The 27,098-nt window shown below is 39.3% G+C and overlaps 1 protein-coding gene and 1 pseudogene across 1 annotated transcript; both read right to left on the reverse strand.

Annotated features, from left to right (window-relative positions):
* LOC117987825 (uncharacterized) overlaps positions 1-26,762 on the reverse strand; it is a 43,357-nt pseudogene extending 16,595 nt beyond the window's left edge.
* LOC117987826 (uncharacterized) lies at positions 8,073-19,567 on the reverse strand. The gene is made up of 2 exons (XM_069502780.1): positions 18,187-19,567; positions 8,073-11,630 (listed from the first exon to the last, which is right to left on the reverse strand). Exon 2 carries the CDS (start codon positions 10,830-10,832, stop codon positions 9,945-9,947), a length of 888 nt encoding a protein of 295 aa, XP_069358881.1. The 5' UTR covers positions 10,833-11,630; positions 18,187-19,567; the 3' UTR covers positions 8,073-9,944.
* Positions 26,763-27,098: the final 336 nt, after the last annotated feature.

Below are 27,098 nucleotides of genomic sequence, written 5' to 3' on the forward strand. Positions count from 1 at the left end.
CATTCCTCATAAATTGCGACAATGCTATTTCACTTGCCAGTGATGTACAAAAACCTATTTTGCTTAAGTTCATACTATGTCAGCTAAAAGGGAAGGCGGAAATTGCTTGCTCCATAAAAGATTTCACCTGCTGGTTGCAATTAAAAAATTTCCTTAAGGAACAATTCTGTGAGAGGAAACATTACTCACACCTGCTAGCAGACCTACAGGAGAGCAAGCAAAGCCCGCTCGAGAATGTTAGCCAATTCGCGCTTAAGGTGGAGACTTGCCTGTCACAACTCCTAACGGAGATTTCACTAACTAATGCCGAATCGGTTCAGTTAGCCGGTCGGTCTGCAGCCATGGAGGATCTCGCCCTCCATCATTTCACAATGGGTTTACTCCCTCGCATATCCACGATAGTGAGATGCAGGTCTCCAAGAACCTTGAACGAAGCCATTAATATAGCTGTATCCGAGGAGCGTATTCAACAGACTCTGTATAGGAGGTCCCAGCCCGCTGAAAACAAAGGTAATAAACCTAGAAATTCATTTACGCCCCTTCCAAGGCCGAACTTTGCGCAACGGCCCACTTACTCTCAAACCAATGACATGCCTGCTAAATCCCCGGTAATTTGCCGATACTGCAAAGCCGAAGGTCACATTTTATTGAATTGCAAGAAACGAGAATACAATAATAGCCGTTCTCGCAACTTTCAGGCGCAAGCCCCTGCTCGTAATCCCAACTCATTCTCTAGGCCAGGCCCCAGTCGTGTAAATTTCACGCAAGAAGAGAATATCGAATCTCGTGATGAGGTGGACTCCGGCTCTGAGAACGAGTATTCTCCAAATCATTTAAACGAATAAAGGTCCCGTCTTGGTGCCGTACGGGACACCAAAAATTTAAAATCGATGCCAAACCCTCTGTATCCATGTCAAAATCCTATGCATCCGTGTTGAGACACTCTGCACCCGTGACAAATATCTCCGTATCCGTGTCAAAACCCTCCGTGTCTGTGTCACGACCCTCTGTATCCGTGCCAAAACCATCTGTATCCGTGTCAAAACCCTCCGTGTCTGTGTCACGACCCTCCGTGTCCGTGTCACGACCCTCCGTGTCTGTGTCAAAACCCTCTGTATCCAAATCAGGAACCTCTGTATCCGTGAAGAAAACCTCTGTATCCGACTCGAAACCCTCTGTATCTGTAAATGAAACCTCTGTATCCGAGTCAAGAACCTCTGTATCCGTGAAGAAAACCTCTGTATCCGACTCGAAACCCTCTGTATCTGTGAAAAAAACCTCTGTATCCGAGTCGAAACCCTCTGTATCTGTGAATAAAACCTCTGTATCCGAGTCGAAACCCTCTGTATCTGTGAAAAAAACCTCTGTATCCGAGCCGAAACCCTCTGTATCTGTGAATAAAACCTCTGTATCCGAGTCGAAACTCTCTGTATCTGTGAATAAAACCCCTGTATCCGAGTTAGAACCCTCTGTATCCGTGAAGAAAACTTCCGTATCCGATTCGAAACCCTCCGTGTCCGTGAAGAAATCTTCTGGATCTGTGAACACAACCTCTGCATTCGTGACAAAACCCTCCGTATCCGCCTCGCAAGCGAAAATCCAGTCTGAAGTTCGAAGTGAAGGATTCAGACCTTCCAAATCCGATTCTAAATCCCAGAATTCCAATCCTGTAAAAGATTCAAAGTCAGACGCCGTTAAAGGTAATAAAGTTTTTGAAATTACTGCTAATCCTGCAAAAATATTGCTCCCTCATGTCCTCGTCAAATCCTCTGTTTCAGATATACCTCTTTCATTACTCATTGATTCAGGTTCAGCAATTAGTCTCATTAAATATGACTCCATCCAAACGTATCTCACTCTTATCAGAGAGCCAATTAACCTAAAAGGAATAGATCCTGGTCAAGAGTCAACAAAGACCATGGGCCACTTTAATTTAAAATTACAACTCCTGGACTCCAAACAAAAACCAATCAGCTACAAATTCCATGTCGTAAGAGAAATTGACTTACCTTATGACGGCATAATCGGAACCGATATGCTAAACGCTTTTGGATGTAACATTAATTACACTAAGAACACTCTAAGAATCAATGATGTAAATATAAAATTACTATTCCACGAACCTGTATATAACATCCCTCCAAGATCTGAAATGGTCATCGAATGCTCTGTCTCAAATCCAGAAATAAAAGAAGGTATTATACAAGACCAAAAACTGGTCAAGGATCTCCTGGTAGCCAATTGCCTAGTCAAGGTCAAAAAGAATAATAGAATAAACTTGACTGTAGTTAATACATCAGAATCGTCTATATCCGTAAATTCCAACTTAAATTTTACTCTGAGTCCAGTAGAAGAACTCCAAACATGTCCTGATCAACAACCTCATTTGCATCCCGTTAATAATATCCAATATCAAGATTCTTACCGCCGTACCCAGGAAGTTCTGAACCAACTCAGAACGTCGCATTTAAATTCAGAAGAAGTAAATGCTCTATACAATCTCTGTTCCGAGTACTCCGACATCTTCCACCTTCCAAGTGAGAAGTTAACATACACTAATGCACTAAAGCATTCTATAAAAACCACATCTCAGAATCCAATTCATGCCAAATCCTATCGATTTCCTGAAATCCACAAAGCTGAAGTAAAGAAACAAGTTGACCAAATGCTATCTCAGGGAATAATAGAACCTTCCAACTCTCCATGGTCAGCCCCCATATGGGTGGTCCCTAAAAAGTTAGATTCGTCTGGTCAAAGAAAATGGCGTATTGTCATTGACTATCGTCAACTCAATGACGTGACCATAGGAGATACCTACCCAATACCTCAAATCAATGAAATTCTTGACCAACTTGGTTCCAGTAAATATTTCAGTACTCTAGATCTCGCCTCTGGTTTTCACCAAATCCTTGTAGAAGAAGAAGATAAAGCAAAAACTGCTTTCTCAGTCCCTGAAGGTCACTATCAATTCACTCGTATGCCATTTGGGCTCAAAAACGCCCCTTCCACATTCCAGAGATTAATGAACTCGACTCTATCCGGTCTCCAAGGAACACGATGTTTTGTGTACCTGGATGACATTGTCCTTTACGGTTATGACCTTGATCAAGCCATAAATAACCTACAATGTGTTTTCCAACGTCTAAGAGAATACAACCTTAAGTTGCAACCTGACAAGTGCGAGTTCCTGAGGCGAGAAGTCGCCTACCTTGGCCATATAATTACAGAACAAGGCGTAAAACCTAATCCTGAAAAGATAGAAGCCGTGACCAACTTTCCAAGACCGGAAACCCCGAAACACATAAAATCCTTCCTTGGTCTAGTTTCATACTACCGTAGATTTATTCCAGATTTCTCGAAAATTGCCAAACCACTGACTCATTTACTAAGAAAAGATACTCCCTTTGATTGGCAAAATCAACAACAAGTAGCCTTTGATGAGCTAAAAACTAAACTCACCTCTGCTCCTGTCTTGATTTATCCAGACTTTACAAAGCCATTTATCCTAACATGTGATGCCTCAAATCACGCAATAGGCTCAGTACTCTCCCAAGGTCCCATAGGCAGGGAAAGACCAATTGCCTACGCTTCTAGGACACTAAATAAAAGTGAATGTAATTACAGCACTACGGAGAAGGAACTCCTTGCTATAATATTTGGCTGTAAAACCTTCCGGCCTTATCTATATGGCCGTAAATTCCAGATTGTAACTGACCATCGCCCATTAAAATGGCTTTTTAATCACAAAGATCCATCCAGCAAACTCCAAAGATGGAGACTCAAACTCGAAGAATATGAATATGAGATAGTATACAGAAAAGGTAGACTCAATTCGGCAGCTGATGCCCTGTCTCGATATCCATCTGATTTTCTAAACCCTGTGAATGCAATCAATACTGACGATGCTCGTGGAGAAGATAACTTACCTCCACTAAATATAATTGCTGACCCAATAGAACAGCTGGGTGATGAACAGCTTATTCCGAGTCCATTGAGTGTTGATCTAGGCTCATTATCTCCGATTCCTTTTGAACATATAGATTTCGATCTCCCTGGCACTTCTTCGAATCATGAACCAGAAAGGGATATTGTTAATAACCCTGAAATTGTACTAAACCCGTCTACTTCAAACGACCTGCCCGTTCTAAATCCTTTAGACCTAGATCTCAGCCTTCCAAACTCTCCGTTTAATCCTGAAACCCTACTAAATCCTACTAATCCCAACCGTGGACATTTACCTGTTAATATACCAAATCCTGCTAATACATCCGGTGATTCCTATTCTGATTATCTGAAAGCAATGTCAAATAAAAATTATAAATATAATACCACAATTCACGAATATGCCAATAAATTGCTATCTTCCGATTCCAAAATAATTATTGTTCCTACTTCAATTGACCTAGACGAAACAAATCCAAACGTCGAAGAAATTCTCGCCAACAACAACGACAACAGTGAATTCCTAAATAGGGAAAGATCACTTCATTCATTCATAACTCTGGAGTCAGGCGATAAACACTACTATTTCCTTTTCGCCAAGGTGCACTACTTCGACGATATAACTTATCCTGAGTTATATAAAACTCTACAAAATCTCCGAAATGAATTGCTCTTACAACCTGAGAGTCCTAATGAAATTTCAATATCTGATTTCAAAGACCCTTTCGTAAAATTATCCTATACTAAACTATATAACATCCTGGCCTACCTATTCCATAACACTCACATTACCATCAAAATTTATAGGAATACCCTAATATATCCGACCCCTAGTGAAATCCCCACTATACTTAGGGAAAATCACGATCTACCCATTGCGGGTCATGTGGGTTCTACAAGAATGTTAAACCGAATTAAAGAAAGGTATAGCTGGAAGAACATGAGGTCAGATATAGAGAACTATGTTAGAAAATGTACTCAATGCCAATCCAACAAGGCACTACGCCAGATCAACAGGGCCCCAATGCAAATCACGTCAACATCCACTGCACCCTTCGAAAGAATCAGTCTGGACATTGTGGGTCCACTACCAGAAGCTGGTAGAATCTCCTTGAAGTACATACTCACCTTGCAAGACGATTTGACCAAATTCTCTACAGCTTATCCCATTACTAACATCACTGCAGAAGAATGTCTAGAATGTCTTGTTCATTTCATCTCCCTTTTTGGGTTGCCCAAAATGATCCTAACGGACCAGGGCACTAACTTCACCGCCGAACTCTTTAAAGAAACCTGTAAATTCCTAAAAATCAAACAGATTTGGTCTTCACCTTATCATCCCCAAACTCAAGGCGCTCTTGAGCGGAGCCATTCAACCATTAAGGAATACCTTAAATCCTTCGTAAATGAAAACCAATCAGACTGGCACAAATATATCTATACTGCCATCCTAGCTTACAATACCAATGTCCATTGTACTACCAAGTTCTCTCCACATGAATTATTATTTGGCCAAAAACCCTATTTCCCGAACTCTCTTTTTGAACCCAATCCATCAGGGACCTATCACGAATATATTAAAATGCTTCATCACCGATTAAAACTATCACGTGAAAAAGCCCTGGAATACATCACGAAATCCAAAGAAAGATCCAAGCAGTATTATGACAGACATTCCCGTCCAGTTGAATACAAAGTAGGTGACATGGTTTATGTAAAGAACCACGTACGCCTACGTAAAGCTCTTTCACCAGTATGGAAGGGACCATATAAAGTAATTAAGGTCCACGGTAACCATACACTTTCCGTTTTAATTAACCGACGTCATGTTAAACAACACTATGACGAAATAAAGTTGGCAACAACTTAATTAGGTTAAGTTCAGTAAATTAAGTTAGTTAAGTTTGTTATATTAAGCCTAGTTTAGTACTTACATATTTTAAATTTAAATTTAAGTAAAATATATACAAAATAGACATATATATATATATATATTTATATTTCCAGTCCAGCGGTATTATGTCAAGGCATAAGGCACGATGGCTACATCGAGCAGATTACAAGCAGTCCTGGAATTCATTTCAACCCAATAGGTTCAATTAAATTAGTTAATGATTATTTACATGTAGTTATACCCATAGAGTTAGAATATATAGAACCCCACATTGAGAACATCAATAGTGTTCTACATACATCCCAGCATCTTTGCACAAAAAGTAATACATTAACCGGTCTTGAATGTCAGAATATATTCCAACCACTCATTCCCATGCTCGAAGATTTAACACGGGACTACCATTCTTTATCGCATCTGATTTCATCCAGAAGTAAAAGGTCAGCATGGATACCTGGTATCGGTATCATTTTTAAACACATCTTCGGTACCATGGACGAAGATGATGCAATCAAATATGGTAACGCTATCCAACAATTAAAAAACAATGATAAAAAATTACTAAATTTAGTTAAAGAAAACATTCTTATCTCCAAGACAGCTATAATTAACTTTAATGAGACCCTAATCGAAATTAACAAGAACGAAAAACGTCTTAATGACGTTGTCGAAAATTTGACGTCACACATTAACAATGTGACTATTATCACGAATTCAATTCTGATCAAGACCACCATGCAAGAAGTGTTTAGTGCGCTCCAAGCAAGTTTATTAAGTTTATCCTATAAACTAGAAGATATTGTAAACTCTATCTTATTCGCAAAAACCAATACATTACATCCGTCCGTTATAACACCGAAGGACCTGTATAATGAATTGGTTGCCAATGTAAAACACCTACCGAAATTCTCGGAATTCCCTGTAAATTTAGAGCTGTATAATATACACATAATAATCAAACTGTCAGAAATAATATCGTGCATTTTAGATAATAAGTTGGTATACACAATTAAGATTCCCCTAGTCCTAATTTCTCCTTTCAACCTGTACAAAGTCATTCCTATCCCTGTAGCACATAACGCTAGGACACCTAACTCATTTGCCCTTATCATACCTTCAGCATCCTACATTGCCATGAGCAGGGACAAATCAGAATATTGTACCTTTAACGATCTAAATAGTAAATGTAAACTTATAGTTAAGAATTCGTATATATGTAATGAAGTTGCTAAATTTAATATTTTGAATGAGCCGATATGTGAAACGGAAATAATCACCAAAGTCATACACTCACTCCCAAACGAATGCAAAATTAATTTTATCTCAGGCACTGTCCATATTTGGCAAGACATTGGAAACAACCAATGGGTTTTTACCCATTCTGAACCAACAAAACTACACATTGACTGCGAAAATGAAAACCTGGATACTATCCTACTTGGCACAGGGATAATAACTCTAAAACCAAGATGCAATGGTTATTGCAAAAACACAAAACTCATTGGTACAACCAACCTTACAATTAAAATAAATAAAATATTTTCAGACTTTAATTTAATTAATGACACTTGCTGCAACCTTACAACATTTAATAAATTGAATCTCACTTCACCCTTAAAACCTCCTTATTCTCAGATCAACTCTGATAATTTTATGAAATTAAATATTAGAGCAAACGACGCTCTAACTCTATTAAAAGAATTAGAATCCCAGACTAACACCGAATCAATACCGACTCATTCTATAATTTCATATGTTTTTATAAGTTTTTGTATAGTATTTGTATTATACTACTTTTGTAACAAGAGATGTTTAACCTTTTACTCAAAATACAGAGTAACCTCTTCCCCTAGCAATACAGACAACCCGGACAGCAACAACGACATCCCTCTTTCTGAACCACGCTTGAGAATTGTTTAAGTTGGTAAACTTCGCCTACAACGCGCAAGTTTACACTTAAGCGGGGGGCTGTTACACCCCTTAACTGTACCCAAAAGAGCTGATGACAGACCGACTCTGACTTGACCGCCGGTGGATAAGGTAGCTTTCCCAGTCAGTCCGTGCTAGACCTCTGAAGAGGGTAAACGTCTCTTGACTCTTCCAAATATCCGTGTTCTATTCCTAGTTTATTTTATTTTTCAAGTTTAATTGATTAATTAAAGTGTATTTCTTTTAGTTATTAAATAAATCTTTTTTTAAAAACATTTTCGAAAGAACCCTTATAACAAAACGAAGTGAAGATTCTTCGTTAAGAAGTTGTAAAAGTTCGGAGTCTTCCGATTGAGCTTTGGCAAGTACTTCGAGGTCAACTGGACTTTGTATTCCATCTACACGAGACAAGGTGTCTGCGACAACGTTGTCCTTGCCGGATATATGACGAATGTCGCTCGTGAATTGAGATATGAAGTCCAGGTGCCTATACTGACGCGGCGAACAGTTATTCTTCCGTGTGTGGAATGCATAACATAAAGGCTTATGGTCAGTATAGACTACGAAGTGTCTAGCCTCGAGCATATGGCGGAAGTATTTTATTCCTTCATATATCGCGAGTAGCTCGCGGTCATAGGGCGAGTACTTTTGCTGTGAAGGGCTAAGCTTCCGTGAAAAGAATGCAAGAGGTTGCCAGGCGTTATCTTTGTATTGCTGTAGCACGGCACCCAACGCTAAGTCAGATGCGTCTGTGACAAGAGCGAGTTTAGCTTCGCAGTCGGGGTGTGCTAATAAGGCGGCGTTACAAAGACTGTCCTTGGATTGCTCAAAAGCTGTTAGGGCGTCGCCTGTCAAGTCTACTGGATGTGAGGGTTTAACAGAACCAGAGAGTAGGGCATTTAAAGGGGCTTGAGTTTTTGCGGCGTTAGGTATGAATCGCCGATAAAAATTGATCATGCCTAAAAATCGCCTAAGTGATTTAATAGTCTTTGGTTTCGGAAATTCCTTAATAGCTTGGACTTTGGACTCGAGTGGCTTAGTACCTGCTGCAGAAATGTGGTACCCTAGAAATTGAACCTCCGAAGCGCCAAAAACACACTTGGAAGTGTTTACTAAGACACCATATTTTTTCATTCTGTCGAAAAGTATTTCTAAATGATTTTCGTGTTCTGTGGCGTCCCTAGAAAATACTAAAAAATCATCTAAATAACAATAGCAAAAATTAAGCCCTCTGGTCATTTCGTCTACAAATCTTTGAAAAGTTTGACCAGCATTTCGGAGTCCAAAGGTCATAAATGGGAATTCGTAAAGTCCAAATGGGGTTGTAATCGCCGTTTTCGGGATATCCTCTTCAAACACTGGGATCTGGTTATAGGCCTTGACTAAGTCGATAGTAGAAAATACTTTACATCCTGATATACTATGAGCGAAGTCATGGATATGTTTAATTGGGTACTTATCTGGGATGGTACGTGCGTTGAGCTGCCTGTAGTCTCCGCATGGCCGCCAGCCGTTGTCTTTCTTAGCGGCTAGGTGCAGGGGAGATGACCAGGCGCTCTCGGACGGTCGTGCGGTCCCGTTGCTCAGCATTTGCTCGAATTCCTGCTTCGCGATTTTTAATCTAACCTGCGAGGGGAACATGATATCGGGGGACCGGGTGTAGTGTGTATGTAGTGTAGTGTTTTGTGTACAGTGGTAGTAGGCGCGCCGGCCGGTCTTGTTATTTCCGGATATTTAGCTAAAATGGAATGGTATCGTGTGTCGCCAGAAGGAATTTTTACAGAATTAATATTATTAACATTCTTATCTATAAAAACAATAGTCGACAATGATGTTGTGTTATCGATTAAACGCTTATTTTTAACATCTACAATAAGATTATAATAACATAAAAAGTCTACGCCAATAATGGCTCTCGTTACATCGGCTACGATAAAATTCCAAGTAAAGTTCCGGCGTAAATTGAAATTTAACTTTAAATGTACATACCCGTAGGTTTCTATTACACTACCGTTTGCCGCCGTGAGTTGAAACATCGTCTTAGCTCGTCGGTCACGAAACGCACTACGTGGGAAAACGCACACATCACTACCGGTATCCACTAAAAAGTCTATTTTTGAGTTGCAGTCGGTGATGAACAGGCGACCCGGTGACGTAGGTGAGCGGTCGTCGGCCGCCATTACCGACCGCTCTGTTGGTTTCCCGAGGCGAAGTTGCAGGGTTTGACGCATTTCGTCGCTTTTGACCCGAACTTAGCATGGTACCAACACTCTGGGTACTTCCTGTAGCTTGACTGGGAGCGGTTGCGCCGATTACTGGCGGAACGCTCTCTCTGCCGGGACTGTCTGTTTTGTCTGTTCAGCTGCATGGTTAGGTTTTTGACTGCCTCCTTTAGTTCGGCTATCTCCAACGCCATGGACTCGACGCTATGGACTGAAGCTGTCGGAGCGGCAGTGGAGGTGGAAACCTGCGGAACTGGCAAGACAATATCACAAACGCGGTCGGCCAAGTCCGCCAAATCCTCGAGAGATCCTGCTGGTTGCGATGCTATAAGGGTCTGGATGCTGGCGGGAAGTCTGCTGCACCAGATGCTCTTGATGAAATCTTCGGGCACGGAAGATCCAGCCAAGCCTAGCAAGTGGCGCAGGAACTGCGATGGCTTCCGGTTGCCCAGTTCCTCGTGTTTGAGGAGTTGTTGGATCTTCCGGTCACGCGATGCAGACAGCCTCTTTATCAGTTCCTCCTTTAATTTAGTGTACCTGTTTCTGTCGGGTGGTGAGGTAATTATGTCCTTCACTTCCTTGGAGTGTTGACTGCTAAGATTGCTCGTAATATAATAAAATTTGGTGTTTTCAGACACCACTCCTGCGATCTCGAACTGGCCCTCAATTTGTGCGAACCATAGCTCCGGGTCTTCTGGCCAGAAGGGTGGTATCCGGATTTTCATATATTCCGACGGGGCACGTTTTTTTCGTGGGCGTACTGTAACGTGTTCCCCACCGTCGGATCTCACCGTCACATCGGATCCACTATCGCTATCTTCAAGGTTGGCTTCCGTCGTAGCCATTGTTCGCGGGGTCACCAGTTTATGGTGGTGCGTGAGGTGTGGGTAAATGAAATCCCGTAGGGGAAAGCAGGTAGGATTCGTACACTTTTTACTCTAGGTCATGTAAAAACAAAACTAATAAATATTTGAGAATAATTTCAACGCTGCTGGATTACCTAGTTATCTGGCTTTAATTATAGTGTAGTTCAGTGTTGATGCAAAGTAAGATGACAAAGCTATGATCAACTTCCCAAAAAATGGAAATCGTACGAAAGCACCCCACACGCGAGGTAGCTTCGTACATCGACTAGGGTACATTCGTACATAGTGGGGAGCCTTCGTACACAGGAATTAAAAAGGCTATTTTATATGAAATTAAACATTTATTGATATCAAAATTAACACAGAATCAACCTTAAACATAGTAATAATTAACAATATGGTGTTTACAAACAATTTGTTACAATTTAAGTCATTTATTAATCAACATTCTAATTTACCGTTATAGTAACTCGCGTTTCATCTCTTTAGCCTTCTGTTTTCTCTCTTGTTCTTCTTTTTTCATCTTTTTTGCTCTTTCCTTTTCTATCAGTCTATTTTTTTCGGGATTATATGTTATATCCTTAACTTTTCTAATACTTTTCCTTTCTTTGTGTCTTTTTAGGTGCATTCTCATTCATTTTAGGCTAAGGTAAAAGGTTGCATAATTTCTGGCGTCATCATCCCACAGTTGATGTAGATGGTGATGGAGGTGGCAATCTTGATGATAGATCTTGTTGAGTAAGAGTTATTTCTTTGGGAGTTGAATTGGGATAGCGCCTATGTCAAAAATAAACGGTTTCTTAGTAATTATTATTAAACAGAGGGTCTTCCAAATTTCGTGAATCCCACGTCCATTGTAAGTTTTAACCATTCTAAACTAATTCTAAAGTTGTCGATTTAAATATAAAGAGTACGTCAAATGTTTATGACGTCATATCTATGTATATCTTTTATACAAGCTGCCATAGGTACTAAGCCAGCGTTTTGGCGTTTGATAAGAAGTTGCTAATTTGACTTATAGCGCAGCTCACGACAGGCATGAAACTTCGAAGAAAGAAAACATCGAGGTTTCACCCACACTGGCAGGCGTCAAATGTCGCCTATATTTGACGCTCGGTAGGCTATGAAACTACTAGGTATTTTTGATTTAACGACACCCCTAGCCTAATATTTAGCCTATATTTATTTTATGTCGATTTCAGGCTCAAACCGAGAGTTTCTTCACTCTAGTTCTACTCTGCTAGTCTAGGCACCACCACTATTTGTTGCATGTTATCATCTGGGAGTGGTTTAGAATTGGAATCCCATAACCCAGTTAGTGCAAAAACGATCTGAACCCACGCGGGGTGCATTCGTAAAGTACGAATCCACCCCACTCCTAACTGCACGAAGGTACCCCAACCAAAAAAATCAAACAATAAATTTAAAATAAAAATAACGGTGAAGGTTATCCCAAAATTAATGTTTACACATGAATCTAAGGCACTTATCCAAAGACTTACTATGTTACTTTAACAATTTGAGCCAAGCTTATTACGAATTAATGTCGTCAAAGATGAGTCGAAAAATTATTTTCGCGGTGTGAAAACACGTTTTGACTTATTCTAAAATAACTGACTGTTGTACAGCCACTGCACTTAGCTGTGAGCCTATGAATATGAGCGGGTCTCACATGTACAAAAACACAAACGCGTCACCATGTAGCATAGTGTAGATATGACTGTTGTACGAATGCTCCCTCTGTACGAATCCTACCTGCTTTCCCCTATTCTTCTTCTTACCACCGATCTGTATTTCTTGTGAATTTATGTATACACACAAAGATATTATACTATTTACAACGTAACTATATATACAACAAACTTGAAGAATAGCAAAAGGCCCGCGGTTCGATAAAAACAGAAATAAATTATTATAACGCGTGTCTGGCGTGCGGCCACTGAACATGCGTGGGCACGGTGTCGCAGTGGCGCGTTGGAACAGACTGGCGGGTTGCAATTTATTAGGTCGGCATCGATATTCGATGCGCGGGCGCAGGCGGGTGCAGGCGGGACGTCACACGAACCGGTTTATGTAGTTAATTTCATACAGAGCGGCGGCGGCGCGCATACTAGCTCTGCACGCGACCTGCGGTCTATATATGAAAGGTGTGTTTGTTTGTAGTTTGTGTATGTGAATTTTAGTATGTATGTATGATAGTATGTTTGTTTGAAAGTGTGTGAAAGATCCCCATAGTTATGGTACGTTTGGCAACCCTGAACTACATAATACTCAGAACAAGGACTATTAGAAGTAGCCCTATTGTGACACTTACTGTTAGAGCGAGATAGCTAAATTCATTTAAGCTCTTATTAGAACGTGACAAAATGATTATGTGACAAAATGATTATGTTGTGTCCTTATCACCGTGCCCACTTTTTTTTTGTTTGCCAAAATGTATTTGTACGTGAGTATTTGGCAAACTACGTGAAGTGAGGTTACGTTGACTCAAGTATTGTAAATAAATAAATGATTCGTTTTGTTGTTTTTGTTTTTGAAGTTATTGTGCAATGGTGGGTTGCAGTATACTAGGCTACAATAGCCGAAGCGAACGTAAAATAGACGGAATAACATTTCACAAGTAAGTACCTCTGCCTGAGCGAGAGGGACTGAGGGGGCCACGCTAGTTGCATATCTGTAGGCCGATTGTCTAAAACCTGCATCAATCATTATTACAATCTCAATTGTTCTGATTGGCTGAATTTGTGCGATTCTTGTTGCAACAATGCATTGTAGCCAATAGTGAGCGAGCGTTAACCAATCAGTGATGATTGCGATCGTGATATTGTAGCTGTCACTCTCCCGTAATCGCGCAGCTGGACATATCTGTGACATAATAATATTGTCTTCTTGTTAATGCTGCAATGCCACGTTTACTGTCAAACTCGGCAATGTAATTGACTTGTCACGGGCATGTCACTGCTCAGTGTTGCCAGAAAGTCGCTAACAATGGCCTTATCCTAAATATAAACTTTTTGTCGGGTTTATATCTACCTAAAATAGAACAAAAAATGTAAAACATAGGCGAATATATTAGCCTTTGGGGCCCACTTGACGATGGGGGCCCTGGGCACAGGCCCCGTGTGCCCTTATGGTAAAGACGGTACTGGCTCCGGATACGGAACTCTAAAAACTGAGTTTCTAAATTAAAATCATGAATTCCGCAATAAAAATGCACGCAAAAAAGAGGCAAAAATGTATTTGGAATCAGCAAGATTTGAATTTATAATCGATAGAACAGGTTATGTTCGTCCCCGATGACACCCGCGCTAGTTAAAATAATAATGCGCTTAATGCCATGCAATTTAATCAAAAGTAGTTAATCAACGTAATTATTATTACTATAATAAATCATCATCAGTATTATTGTAGAAGCTAGGATAGTCTAGTGGTTAAAATTTGGATTATGGGGTATCGTTACAATCCTTGCATCATCCCGAGTGACAACTGGCTAAGTTGTACTTGTTTTTGAAAAATTTCAATGTGGTGGTTCAAGGTGGTGTGGTGGAATATGGACTATGGAGCCATTTTCAATTATGACAAAAATTTTCACCACGATTTCACCGCGATTAATAGCCTCATCGGGTGACAGAAGGGGTGGCACATTTTTTGCGCAACGGATCAGCCTGGCTGCTAAGCGCGGAAATGCAGCCAGTATTCTTGGCACCATTCGGGCATGATTTGCATAGTAATTAGACAAAGACAAGGCTAGCTTTAAGTTTTATTGTAATATTTTCATTTAAAAAAAATCCCATTTATTTGTTTCCGAGTTGAGACTGGCGAGCGTCGGCACGGTTTTGCCGGTAGTTACGGCCGAAACTTTCCACCATAATATTATGAGATTCTGTCTCACCAACGTTGATAGTATTCGACTGTCGAAACACTTCCGCATTATTGTAAACTGGATCTTAACTGCCTTGTTTTAAAGCTCAAGTTTGCCTACACATCTGCAGCCAGCGCTCCAAGCGGAAACGTTGCGAAATTAAAATCAGGAGCATTGAATTTTTGACTTCAATTCGAGTCTCTTTAGGTCCATTTTAATTTGGCGTTATTGTGTTTCGACTCTCGAATTCTAGCAACGTTTGGTGAGACGTAAAATTTTATACTAAGCGTACTGGTAAAGAGTCAATTTACCTATTTAGTGATTATAAATTTTCAAATTACCCATACCAAGAATCGAACCCGAGGGCGGGACTTCCCACTTAAATAAGACTCACCAGTCACCAGGGAGGTTGTCCAAAGAAAAAGTCCGGAATGGACAGCTGTTTGAAACCGCCACTGCCCGTTATCTTTATATCTACTCTACTAATGATTGATTGATATATGTAATAGTAGGGGAGCCCAATATGCTAAATAGGGATTTACTCGAGCGTCGTGGGGACCTATTGAATTGGGAAGATTAGGTGCTAAAAAGAAAAAAAGGTTATATGATGTAACCCCTTTCACTGGTGGGGAGAGTGCGTACAGGTTTTCAAAATGTAAAAAAAAAATATTCACAAAGAAATACTCGAGCGCTTTAGATATTAATAGTATATAATACGCCCCATGTGTTTTTTATCGCTAAAATATTTATCTGCCAGTTTGCATGGTGGGGGTGGTCATACGAAGGTGTAGAAGGGGGCGCTTCAAAAATCTGACGATTTGGACGCAACCAAAAGTCATGGCCGATGTTTGAAACTTTATGACTCTCCCATTTCCTTAGGTCACGCTCAAATTGTCAGATCAATGAAATGCACACTTTTCTGCATCTAATTAACTTTCCTTGTATTAATCTGACGCGCTCGAGTAAATCCCAAAATCCTCTCTTGGACTCCCCTACCATAAACTATTCTGAACATATTTGTCGCATCGTAAAACGTAAGTATCTATTGTTAAGGTCGACTCTATCAATAAAATGCATCGTTTGTGACTCAAAACGAAACCGTCAGTCGGTCCGTGCTGGACCTACCTATAATAAATCCGCGGCATATTGTTCAGGAATCATTCACGAGTAGGTAAAGGTAGTATTGCCAGGTGTACAGATAAAGCCGGACACAGTCAGGCTTTTTGGTTGCATGTGCGACCAAATTACTAGTAGACAGTGTCCGGCCTGTCCGGCTTTTGTTTGGCTTTGTAAATTGGACCAATTTTTACATTTTGCAATAATCCATACTAATATTTCCATACTAATATTATAAATGCAAAAGTGTGTCTGTCTGTCTGTCTGCTAGTTTTTCACGGCCCAACAGTTTAACCGATTTTTATGAAAGGTACAAAGTTAGCTTACATCCCGGGCATAGACTACTTTTTGTCCTGGAAAATTAAAGAGTTCCCCCGTTATTTTCGAAAAACCTAAATCCACGCGGATGAAGTCGCGGGCATCAGCTAGCAGTAAGTAAAGTAAAGAATGATGATTATTAAAATAGGACTGATTCATTAATTTGTTTTTTTTAGTTTTGTTTGCCATTGCAAATTGCAATTGTATTTAATGAGTGATAATTGAAAAAGAAGATTGATTCATTTAATTTTATTGTTCTTTCATTAGAATTTAAGGAGAGTTTAAGGTAAATAATAAAAAACCTTGTTGTACTTTGTCGTGTTATACTAATAAAAAAACCGGCCAAGTGCGAGTCAGGCTCGCGCAACGAGGGTTTCGTACTACGGTCGTATTTTTTCGACATTTTGCACGATAATTAAAAAACTAGGATGCAAAAAAAAAATCTGTTTTAGAATGCACAAGTGAAGACCTTTCATATGATTCCCCACTTAATATACTTAGCTATCTTAATTCGAAAATTGAAAATACTAATTATTAGTTCATGACCACAATTTTTTTTGTGTGAGCCGGCTATGGGTTGATCATGATGATGATGAAAGACCTATTTACACAATTCCTCTTTCTATTGATGAAAACCAGGTAGGTACCAGCAGTTGTTTCTGAAATTAGGCCGAACTTACACGAACTCATTGCAGTGGGAGACTTTAGTTAATTTTAATTAATTTTAAGGTAGCCCAAATTGACATTGTTTTAAGGAGGTTTTAAATGTTCTAATTAATTTATTATTTAATTTATTATTGTGACAAGGTTTTATCTTTACTTTTTTGTAAAATAAGATAATAATTAATACTACAATCACATAAAATAATTCTACACAAATATTTAATTTGTATAATGTAATATTGCATACCTCAGTATATAAGGTATTAGGCTTTACCATCACAACATGACTAAGAACCATCTGTAAACCCAAATAAGCAATAAATACAATATTTTCTTTAGCTTTTTGGTTTAGTTAGTATGTAGTTTGCTTTGTATTCACCGAGCTGGAGGCCTTGTTTTCCGAGACACAGTTTCTACTAGTTCGGAAAAAAGGTGCACAGTATTGTTTTTGGTAAGAATATTATAATAATTAGTTTTAAGGTACGTGTCAATACTAACAAAAATATGATTTTGTATTTGGTGGAAATAATAATTTGATTGATTGATTGATCTTCTATAATATAAAAATGAATCACCAAATGTGTTGGTCATCGCAAATCTCGAGAACAGCTGAACCGATTTCGCTAATTCTTTTTTATAATATTCCTCGAAGTACGAGGATTATTCTTACGGAGAGAAAAATTTAAAAAATTTGAATCCACTGTTAGGCGGAACGAAGTTCGCCAGGGCAGCTGGTTAAAAATAAAAGCGTAGCACACAAGACTTCAAAATGGGGTGCCAGCTAGGTAACCTCCCAGTGTGCCTGGGTGCTGCTGGTCCCTTTTGGATGCATCGGGCATCCGAGGGGAAGAGTAGTATTCGGGCCGGTGCACCCCGGTAGCATGGCTAACAATCTCTCTTCGGAGATATTGTTAGCCATGGCTAATGACCTGGCAGGGGGAAGGTTTCTCCGCGTGTCCCTCAGACTAGCGGAGGGCACAGCGGACGCGGCGGAGGATGGGACGTGGGCGACGTGCGCGGAGTGTGGAGTTGCCGAGCCGTCCCCGGGTCTGGAGGCGCACGCACTTGGTCTGTGCGCCTCGGCGTGCTGTGTGGGGACCTCGTGAGCGGGGTCCCCGGTGGAGGGTCCGCCTCGGCGGATGTCACTGACTGGGTCGCGGTGGTTTGCTTCGGCGTTCCCGTGACCCAGTCACCAGGCGACGTGCAGGAATGCCGCTGGGTTTTAGTGGGTATTCCGGTCGCCTCTCGGCTGGCGAGTCCCACATACCTTCCCTCCAGTTGGTTGGCTGGCTGGCTTCCAGGAGGCGGGGAAGCGTAAACGCATTTCCCGGCGTTAAAAAAAAGACTTTCAAAATAAGTAGCTAAAATATTTACCTTTAAATACCTAACTGCAAGTTTGCAACCTGTATCCAAACCCAGCCTAGATGCAATACTAACTGGCTACATTGCCTCTATGTACCTACTTATATATTAAGTACTAGCGATATCTACTGTTATTTTATCATACTGTAAATGCAAAAGTGCGTTTGTTTGTTGGTTTGTCCTTCAATCATGTCGCAAGTAGCAATGTTACAAACGGATCGATATGATTTTTACGGTTCAATACAAAAAGGAAAAAAGGAACCCTTATGGGATCACTTTGTTGTCTGTCTGTCTGTCTGTCGTGTCTGTCAAGAAACCCTACAGGGTATTGTCCCATTGACCGAGAATCATGAAATTTAGCAAGTAGGTAAGTCTTATAGCACAATTTAAAGGAATAAATCCCAAAACCGTGAATTTGTGGTTACATCACAAAACCGTGAATTTGTGGTTACATCACAAAAAAAAATAAGATGTGGTCATGAACAAATAGTTTGTGTTTTCAATTTTCAAAGTAAGATAACTACTATAAGTGGGGTATCATAATATGGAAAGGCTTTACTTGTACATTCTTAAACAGTTTTTTATTTGTTTTTAATTTATCGTGCAAAATTTCGAAAAAATACCCGAGTACGGAACCCTCGGTGCGCGAGTCTGACTCGCACTTGGCCATAGCACTTTTACCACGGAATTTTTAAATACCTAAATTCATGCGAAAGAAGTTGCGTCACGGGATCTAGTAACATAATATTATTTATTAATTAAAAGTAAATGTGTAGGTAGATACGTACGTACGTAGTTACCTATTTTTATCAAAATTTCAGACCAATTAATTAATACTATCAAGACTATTAACATAGTTGGTATTAATGACATTTTCAGTGACGAATTTAATAAATAGTAATCCAACAAAATCCATACTAATATTATAAATGCGAAAGTGTGTCTGTCTGGCTTTCATTCAGTGTTGAGACTGAAAAACATTGAGTTAGCGAATCGCGCAGGTTCGATTTCTACTTCACAAGATTTCTACTTCACAAGATTTCAACTTCACAAGTTGGTCAACGCGTTTTGATTCATCAAAAATATTAATCGTCGGCGTCAATCCTATTCATCTAAATCGGATTAATCTATGATCTAAATTATCTAAATATATAAAAGCGAAATACCACTCACTCACTGACTGACTGACTGACTGACTAATCACGAAATCTCAGGAACTATAAAGCCTACAAACTTGAAATTTGGAAGGTAGGTTCTTTCTAGGACGCATGTGTCAGCTACGAAACGGTTTTGAAAAATTCCCCCGCTAAGGGTGTGAAAGAGGGGGTCGAAGGTTGAAAATCCTATGTTTTTGAAGTTAGAGATATGAAAATTGGCATTTAGGTATACTGGGTTCCGTGTCTCAAGGTGAGACTGAGTGAGTAGGTAAGTGCAATGGCAGCCTTTTGCAGTGGGAAAATTTCAGATCTCATGAGAAACCAAATTTTACGCGGATGAAGTCGCGGGCAACTGCTAGTAATATATATATATATATATATATATATATATATATATATATATATATATATATATATATAATTTTAAGATAAAAATATAACCCTATTCATAAGTTTTATAATTTATAACAAATATAAAAGAAGAAAAATACATACTTATGTATTTAGAAATAACTACCTAAGTACAGTGGCGTGCACAGGGTTTGAAGCCAGGGTAGGCACTAGTTAAGTAGGAGCCTGTTTACTGGCAGGTCATTATGAAAAATATGCATTGAGCTATTCAACTGGGGTAAGCAGTGCATTTATGCCTCTATGACCTGCACGCCACTGCCTAGGTACTACTGCTATTACCTACCCTGCGAATAGATCTAGACTTATCGCACCTATCTACATATTAGGTATACCTACCTAAGCTAAGTAGTCAAAGATTTTCCTTATACTTAGGTTAAATTGTAAAATTTGTTTCTATTGGGAAGCCCCGTAATCAAATAGCAAATTAGAAAATTTTCCCCAATTTTCGAACTCGAATCATTTGGCGAACCCCGATAGTGGAGCCGTACCATAAGAGTGTATATATTTATGTATACCTATTATTTATTAGATAAATAGCTTAGGTACCCGCCCCGGCTTCGTTCAAGAGAGATTTCTGAACAGAGATCATGTTGAGAAGTTAGCCGCGCAAACACCCCCTTGTCTCCAGCCTCATTGAGCACGTCAGAAGTCGTCCTAATACAACGCGAATGCGCGATCATCGCAAGTTCGCGCGAATTTTACCCGTACGAACGCTGATCTCGAATAGGTGTTCTTATTAGCATTCGCGCGATGATCGCGTATTCGCGTTCTAATAGGTGCGAGCACGCGATAGTCGCATCGCTTGCTCGCCTAATCGCGTTGTATAATGCTGAGTCCAAACGAGTGTAACGTGTAATTTAAGATTACTTGTAATTTAGTGTCAACAGCGTGGACGGCAAACGAAACTGCAGCAAACAAGCACTGCGAGCGCCTTTGTGTTAGCGCAAAAAACCGACAGCCGATGGATTAACCCGAGCCGCCGGCGCGAGCTTTACATGAAACGTTCGTAGTGCCGTCCACACGTAGAATTCGTGTTACATTACACGGTGGATTACATTACACGTTACACTCGTCTGGACCCGGCTTTACCATCGGTCTCTCAAATGTATATTTACCCGTTAAATAACCTATATTGTTCACTAGTATTATTATTACTGTGAAATTATGTTTAATGATCGTAAATTTTCCTCCTTTTGTTTGCGCTAGGACGCGGACAATTTTCTTTATGCATAACGATCTACCTTATTGTAGCTTAGGTGAAATAATTCTGACTAATGACTTTGAATTTTCAGGGTTGCAGTAATTCGGTACATAATTATGTAGTTAGTTAGACTGTCTGTCTATCGTGTCTGTCAAGAAACCTACAGGGTACTTCCCGTTGACCTAGAATCATGAAGTTTGACAGGTAGGTAGGTAGGTCTTATATCAGACGTCAAGGGGAAAATCACGACGAAAAAAAATATTTCTACACCAAGTGGGGTATGATATGAAAGGGATTTACCTGTACATTCTAAAACAGATTTTTATTTATTTTTAGGCATAATAATTTTTGATTTATCGTGCAAAATGTTGAAAAAATACGACTGTATTACGGAACCCTCGGTGCGCGAGTCTGACTCGCACTTGGCCGGTTTTTTTTGATTCTGCAGTAGGTACCTACCTAAACAAAATAATATGTAGATTTTTCTGTCAGCTTTTGTTTGTGAGTTGTGACATACGTTATACGTATCTCGGCACAATAAAATTGTGGCGAACTCTTTTATCTAAGGGTTAGTAGAGTTTGGCCCTACGTCACAAAGTGCTCAGTCCTAGCTCCTACTTACTTACCATAAACATCAGTCCTAGCTCCTAGGTACTCACTTAGGTACCATAAGTAACTCACTAGTAAATATTGACCTTAGCTCAGTAAAACAAAGGACGCGGCGGATAACTCATAATGACAGTTTCCTTACAATTACCTATAGACTAGGTACCTATAATATTACTTTACTTACTTATTATTATCATCTTCACCTTTTTTTTTTTTTTTTTTTTTTTTTTTTTAATTGGGTAGGAGGAAATCCTCATGGATACCAATTGGCATGCCCGACTTCGCTGAGGCTTCCTCAGCGACCTACGGACTAAAACCTCCTCCCTTCGCTGGCCGTCCTTCCCCGGTACTGCAATACGCAAATCTTCAGGAAAGGGACTGTCCGGTCAGGCCTCGTTTGCCCTTTGCCTGGACCATTCGTCGTTCACACGCTTCCTCATTATTTCCTGGAGCATTTTTGCACCCTTATTCCACCCCTCTTCATCGTTTAGCATCTGTGGCACCAAACTGTCCTTGGTGAGAGGTTCTCCGTTTCCACGTGCTTCGTTCCTTATATCTGCGAACATACTGCACTCAAAAATTGCGTGGTGCGGTGTGTCCTCCTCACCGCAGTAGGGACAGTTGTCGCTGGGTGCCTTGCCGATGGCATGCAGGTAAGTGTTGAATACTCCGTGCCCGCTCAGTGCCTGTGTGATTAATTTATCGACTTCCCCGTGTTTCCTATTAATCCATTTTCGGAGGTCCTGTATGAGGTCTCTAGTCCATTGCCCCTTTCCTCTTTCCTTCCACTCCTTTTCCCACTCTTCTAGGGTCCGTTGCCGCTGTTCCTGTGGGGTTTTTTGGTCTTTTCCTTTGAATATCCTCATTCTTTCCATGACTAGCCTTTCTATGGGTATCGTCCCTGCTATGACCATGACCGCTTCTTTAGATATTGTCCGGTATGCACCACAGATTTTATCATCTTCACCTATGACCTAGAGTCTAGTCAGTCAGTAGTCTAGGTCTAAAAGGAGATCCGTGCTCAGTAGTAGACCGGTAATGGGTTGAACATGAATTTCATGATGATTTTGAAGGTTTTTATTTTATTTAGAAGACTCGCAGACGCATTGGCGGCATGGGCAGGGTGGCAGTAACCACTTAAGGTGGTTTGATACATCCAGCCGCGAAAATTCAAATTTTAAGTAGTTAGTTTTTCGAAAATAGTAGACTAATCATACATCGAAGGCTTATGGTAATGAGTTTTGCGGGCATAACATTTATGCAAAATTTGAATTTTGCGGCTGGATGTATCAAACCACCTTAAAGACATGGTATGCCGACCCCACATAGCGTGGGATAGTGTGGGATAAAGCCTTAAAGGTAAGAAGAAGAGGAGTAGGGGAGGACTACTATTCATTCTTTCTTACGTGTTTCCTTCTACCTACTTATCGTATTTTCAATTGACTCCATCAACAATTCCGAAACCTTTTCAACTACCTACTTATTCGTTTTGTGTTTTCCCAGCTGTTATCTAGGCGCGATAATATTATGATGTTTTTCATGGCAAAGATAAGTCAAGTGTACCTACTACCTACCTATAAAGTATCTTTCGATGTTTGAAGTTTACACATCGAAAGTTACTTTAAACAAGGTATAATGACGTCATAGTACTTATGACTAAGTATGTAGTGAATGTACCGTACCTATCTCAGTGAAAGTCTAAATATATAAAAGGAAAAGGTGACTGACTGACCGACTCACTGATCTATCAACGCACAGCTGAAACTTCTGGACAAATTTGGCTGAAATTTGGCATGCAGCTTTAGCAGTTATGACGTAGGAATCGGCTAAGAAGGGATTTTTGAAAGTTCCACCCCTAAGGGAGTAAAATAGGGGGTCGAAATTTATGAATTTCAGGCGGACGAAGTCGCGAGCATAAAGCATAAGCTAGTAAGTAATAAAATTAATGAGAAATATTGATGAGTAAGCCTGCGTTTTCCTAACTGTTTTAAGCTCTGATAAAACTATTGAAATCGTTGAATTAAACAATCAGTTGTTTTTATCGCAAAGATAAGACAAGTACAGCAAAGTAGCAAAACACTTATACATAGATAGGTACTAGTAATTAGATACTTTTTTTTTAATGCGTTTACGCATCCCCGCAGTGGCAACTGGCAAATACTACGATCCTTTGCGGGAGATCCCGGGTTCAATTCACAGCTGGGTCAATGGTCTATCATATTACTAACTAGCTTATGCTCGCGACTTCATCCGCATGGACTACATAAATTTCAAACCCCCATTTAACCCACTTAGGGGTGGAATTTCGAAAAATCCTTTCTCAGTGGATACCCACTCTTTACCAAGAACACTCTCTCCAAATTTCATGTCTCTAAGACCAGCGGTTTAGGCTGATAAGTCGGTCAGTCAGGACTTTGAATTTTATATATACAGATAAAATAATGAAGTCGCAGGCAAAAACTAGTCAATCCATACGTCCATACGAATATTATAAATGCGAAAGTGCTGCTGTCTGCTAGCCTTTCACGGCCCATCCATTCAACCAATTTTGACGAAATTTAGTACAGAGATATAGCTTACATCCCGGGGAAGGACATAGGCTACTTTTTATCCCGGTAAAACAAAGAGATTTTTAAAAAGTTGAGAATTCTCCATAATGTTCTCAAAGGTGTGTAAGTCTATACCAATCCGCACATGGCCAGCGTGGTAGACTGCGGCCAAAACCCTTCTCACTCTGAGAGGAGACCCGTTCTCTGTAGTGAGCCGGCGATGGGTAGATCATGATGATATTGATAATAATATTAAGTATAAATAATTAAGTAGGTGCCTTAACAAGTGCCTAATATTATCAGAAACAAGAAAAAAATCAGCGCGTGTAACCTCTAATCGCGGTCAAAGTAAAACTTCTTTGACATTGTGGCAGATAATGATAATAAATTAGTATATGTCCCGCAAATGACGGCAGCACTAGACTGAAGTTTCGAGCTGAGGTATTATTTTTATTTCGGCTGACGTCAAACTGACGTCATTTCGATGTTAATGAGACATGGTTCCAGCGCAATAGCAATTTGCGGGACTCATACGAGCAAATTAAAATTAAATAAATCATAGAAGCTGTCCAGGTGAAAAGACAAGGAAAAACCGGCCTAGTGCGAGTCAGGCTCGCGCAATGAGACTTCCGTACTACAGTCGTTATATTTTCGACATTTTGCACGGCAATTCAAAAACTATGATGCATAAAAATAAATAAAAATCTGTTTTAGAATGTACAGGTGAAGATATAGTTATCTTAATTCCAAAATTGAAAATACTTATTATTAGTTCATGACCACAATTTAATTTTTTTTGTGTGACGTAACCACTAATTCACGGTTTTCAGATTTTTCCCCGAAAGTCAGCTACTAATGCTGCAAATGCTGCAAATGTTCACGGGCGGCGGTAATCACTAAACATCAGGTGACCCACCTGCTCGTTTGCTCGCTATCTCTATTAAAAAAAATATTCGCGCAAATCTGGGAAAATCCGGAAATTATCTTTCAGGAACAATATGAAGTAAAGGAGTATTTTTGACCAAAGTTTTTATGGAAAAACCGGCCAAGTGCGAGTCAGGCTCGCGCAATGAGGGTTCCGTACTACAGTCGTATTTTTTCGACATTTTGCACGATAATTCAAAAACTATGATGCATAAAAATAAATAAAAATCTGTTTTAGAATGTACACGTGATGAACTTTCATAAAACCCCCCACTTGATATAGTCACTCACTTCGAAAGTTGAAAATACTAATTATTCGTTCATGACCACAATTTAAATTTTTTTTTGTGTGATCTAACCCTAAATTCACGGTTTTCAAATTTTTCCCCAAATGTCAGCTATAAGACCTACCTACCTACCAAATTTCATGGTTCTAGGTCAACGAGAAGTAGGTACCCTATATAGGTTTCTTGACAGACAGACAGACAACAACGTGATCTTATTTTCCTTGTAAGATACGAAACCCTAAAAATAATATTAAGTATCTCAACATTCGCTGTAAAGTCTGTTCGCTGACAGTGTCGCTACACCCGCAGGCACACTTAATATTTTGCTTTTATTATGTTATTTTTCACTGCGTTTGATAAATAAATGTTTACTATTCTAAGAATAAAATAGAATACTATATTATTGTTATGGTTATTGTAATAAATTACGAATATAAATAATAAACACAAGTTGGGTAGCACTATGTTAGTGAACAGTCTTTAAGTAGTCTGTACCAAAATACCCTATTTCAAGATTAAGAAATTTCCATTTTCCGTTCAGTGGTTTATAGGTTGTAAAACGGGTCGGCAGACAGAGTATGGAAATTGTATGGATACAATTTACATTATTAAGGTAGGTAATTTGATACTTTGACATAAAATCATCACAACATAAGCTCCCTGAATTTTTTTTTAGTTTTTTTAAATCATAATAATGTAGAGCAACTGTGAAATTTATCAAGATTATCAATTTTATCAGACCACAGTTAAATTCTTACGAAATACAAAACATTCAATACACATTTTTATCATTAGTCTTAGTGATAAAAATATTTAGGTAGGTACTATGTACTTACCTACTCATTATATGGATTTAGTCGGGAAAATTTAATAAGATCACAGTAATCTGAAGTAAATAAATAATTTAGATATTTAGATTTTAAAATAAAGATGAGTAAGTACCTATCTACTATGCAAGTGTCTGAAGTATCTATAGGTACCTATATTAATTTAGATTTCAGAATAATAAATTGAAAAAGAAATCGATCTAAGTTTTTATCTAATCTAAATAATAAATTATAATTTACTTAGATTTCTGTAAATAATGATGACGGGTTTCTCTAAAAATAATGCCAAAATCAAAATATATGTACCTACACGTACATGTAGGACAATTATTATCTCATGCTACGTCTCTGACTCTACCACCGGTTCGGAATGAAGATTCTAATAAAATAATGCCTTTACCATAAATTATGAAAAAAATAAAAAAATGATTAATTTACCTTGTAATAACTCGAAAATCTGCAACAGTCTAATATAACAGATAAATTTTAAAAATACTACATGTGGTCTAAACGATCTCTATCGTAAAATTTCGCAACGTCCTCCTCTCACGACGGCCGGAGTACGACTTTGCTTTGTTGATGTTTATATTAATTTGGTTGACGAATAATAATAATCGATGCGTCTGTTCATAAAAGCGTGCGATCATAAAAGATGCGTCTGCGCAGGTTATATTAAGTTGATAACGATAATGGTCTGTAAAGCTCTCACTTAACTTATTCCGTCGAACAATGGTGAATTACGTTTATTCACCTCGTCATTCAATTCGCCGTCCGGGGTAGGTTTATACTCTGAAACGTGTGTCCGTGTTTTCAACTCGCAATAAAAATAATATAACTACAAATTCGCCAAACCTAAAAAACATAATTAGTTGAATCCGTTTCCACCAGTGCTAAGCTATATGTGCACCAATGAATATGTATGGTGGATCTCAAACGCATCCATAGCAACGTAGCATAGC

The sequence above is a fragment of the Maniola hyperantus genome, chromosome 13 (genome assembly GCF_902806685.2).
Source record: "Maniola hyperantus chromosome 13, iAphHyp1.2, whole genome shotgun sequence".
In the NCBI taxonomy this organism is placed as follows: domain Eukaryota; kingdom Metazoa; phylum Arthropoda; class Insecta; order Lepidoptera; family Nymphalidae; genus Maniola; species Maniola hyperantus.

What these genes read in the sequence shown, in the direction of transcription:
- LOC117987826 (XM_069502780.1), bottom strand. Translation starts at nt 10,832, where the DNA reads ATGGCTACGACGGAAGCCAACCTTGAAGATAGCGATAGTGGATCCGAT.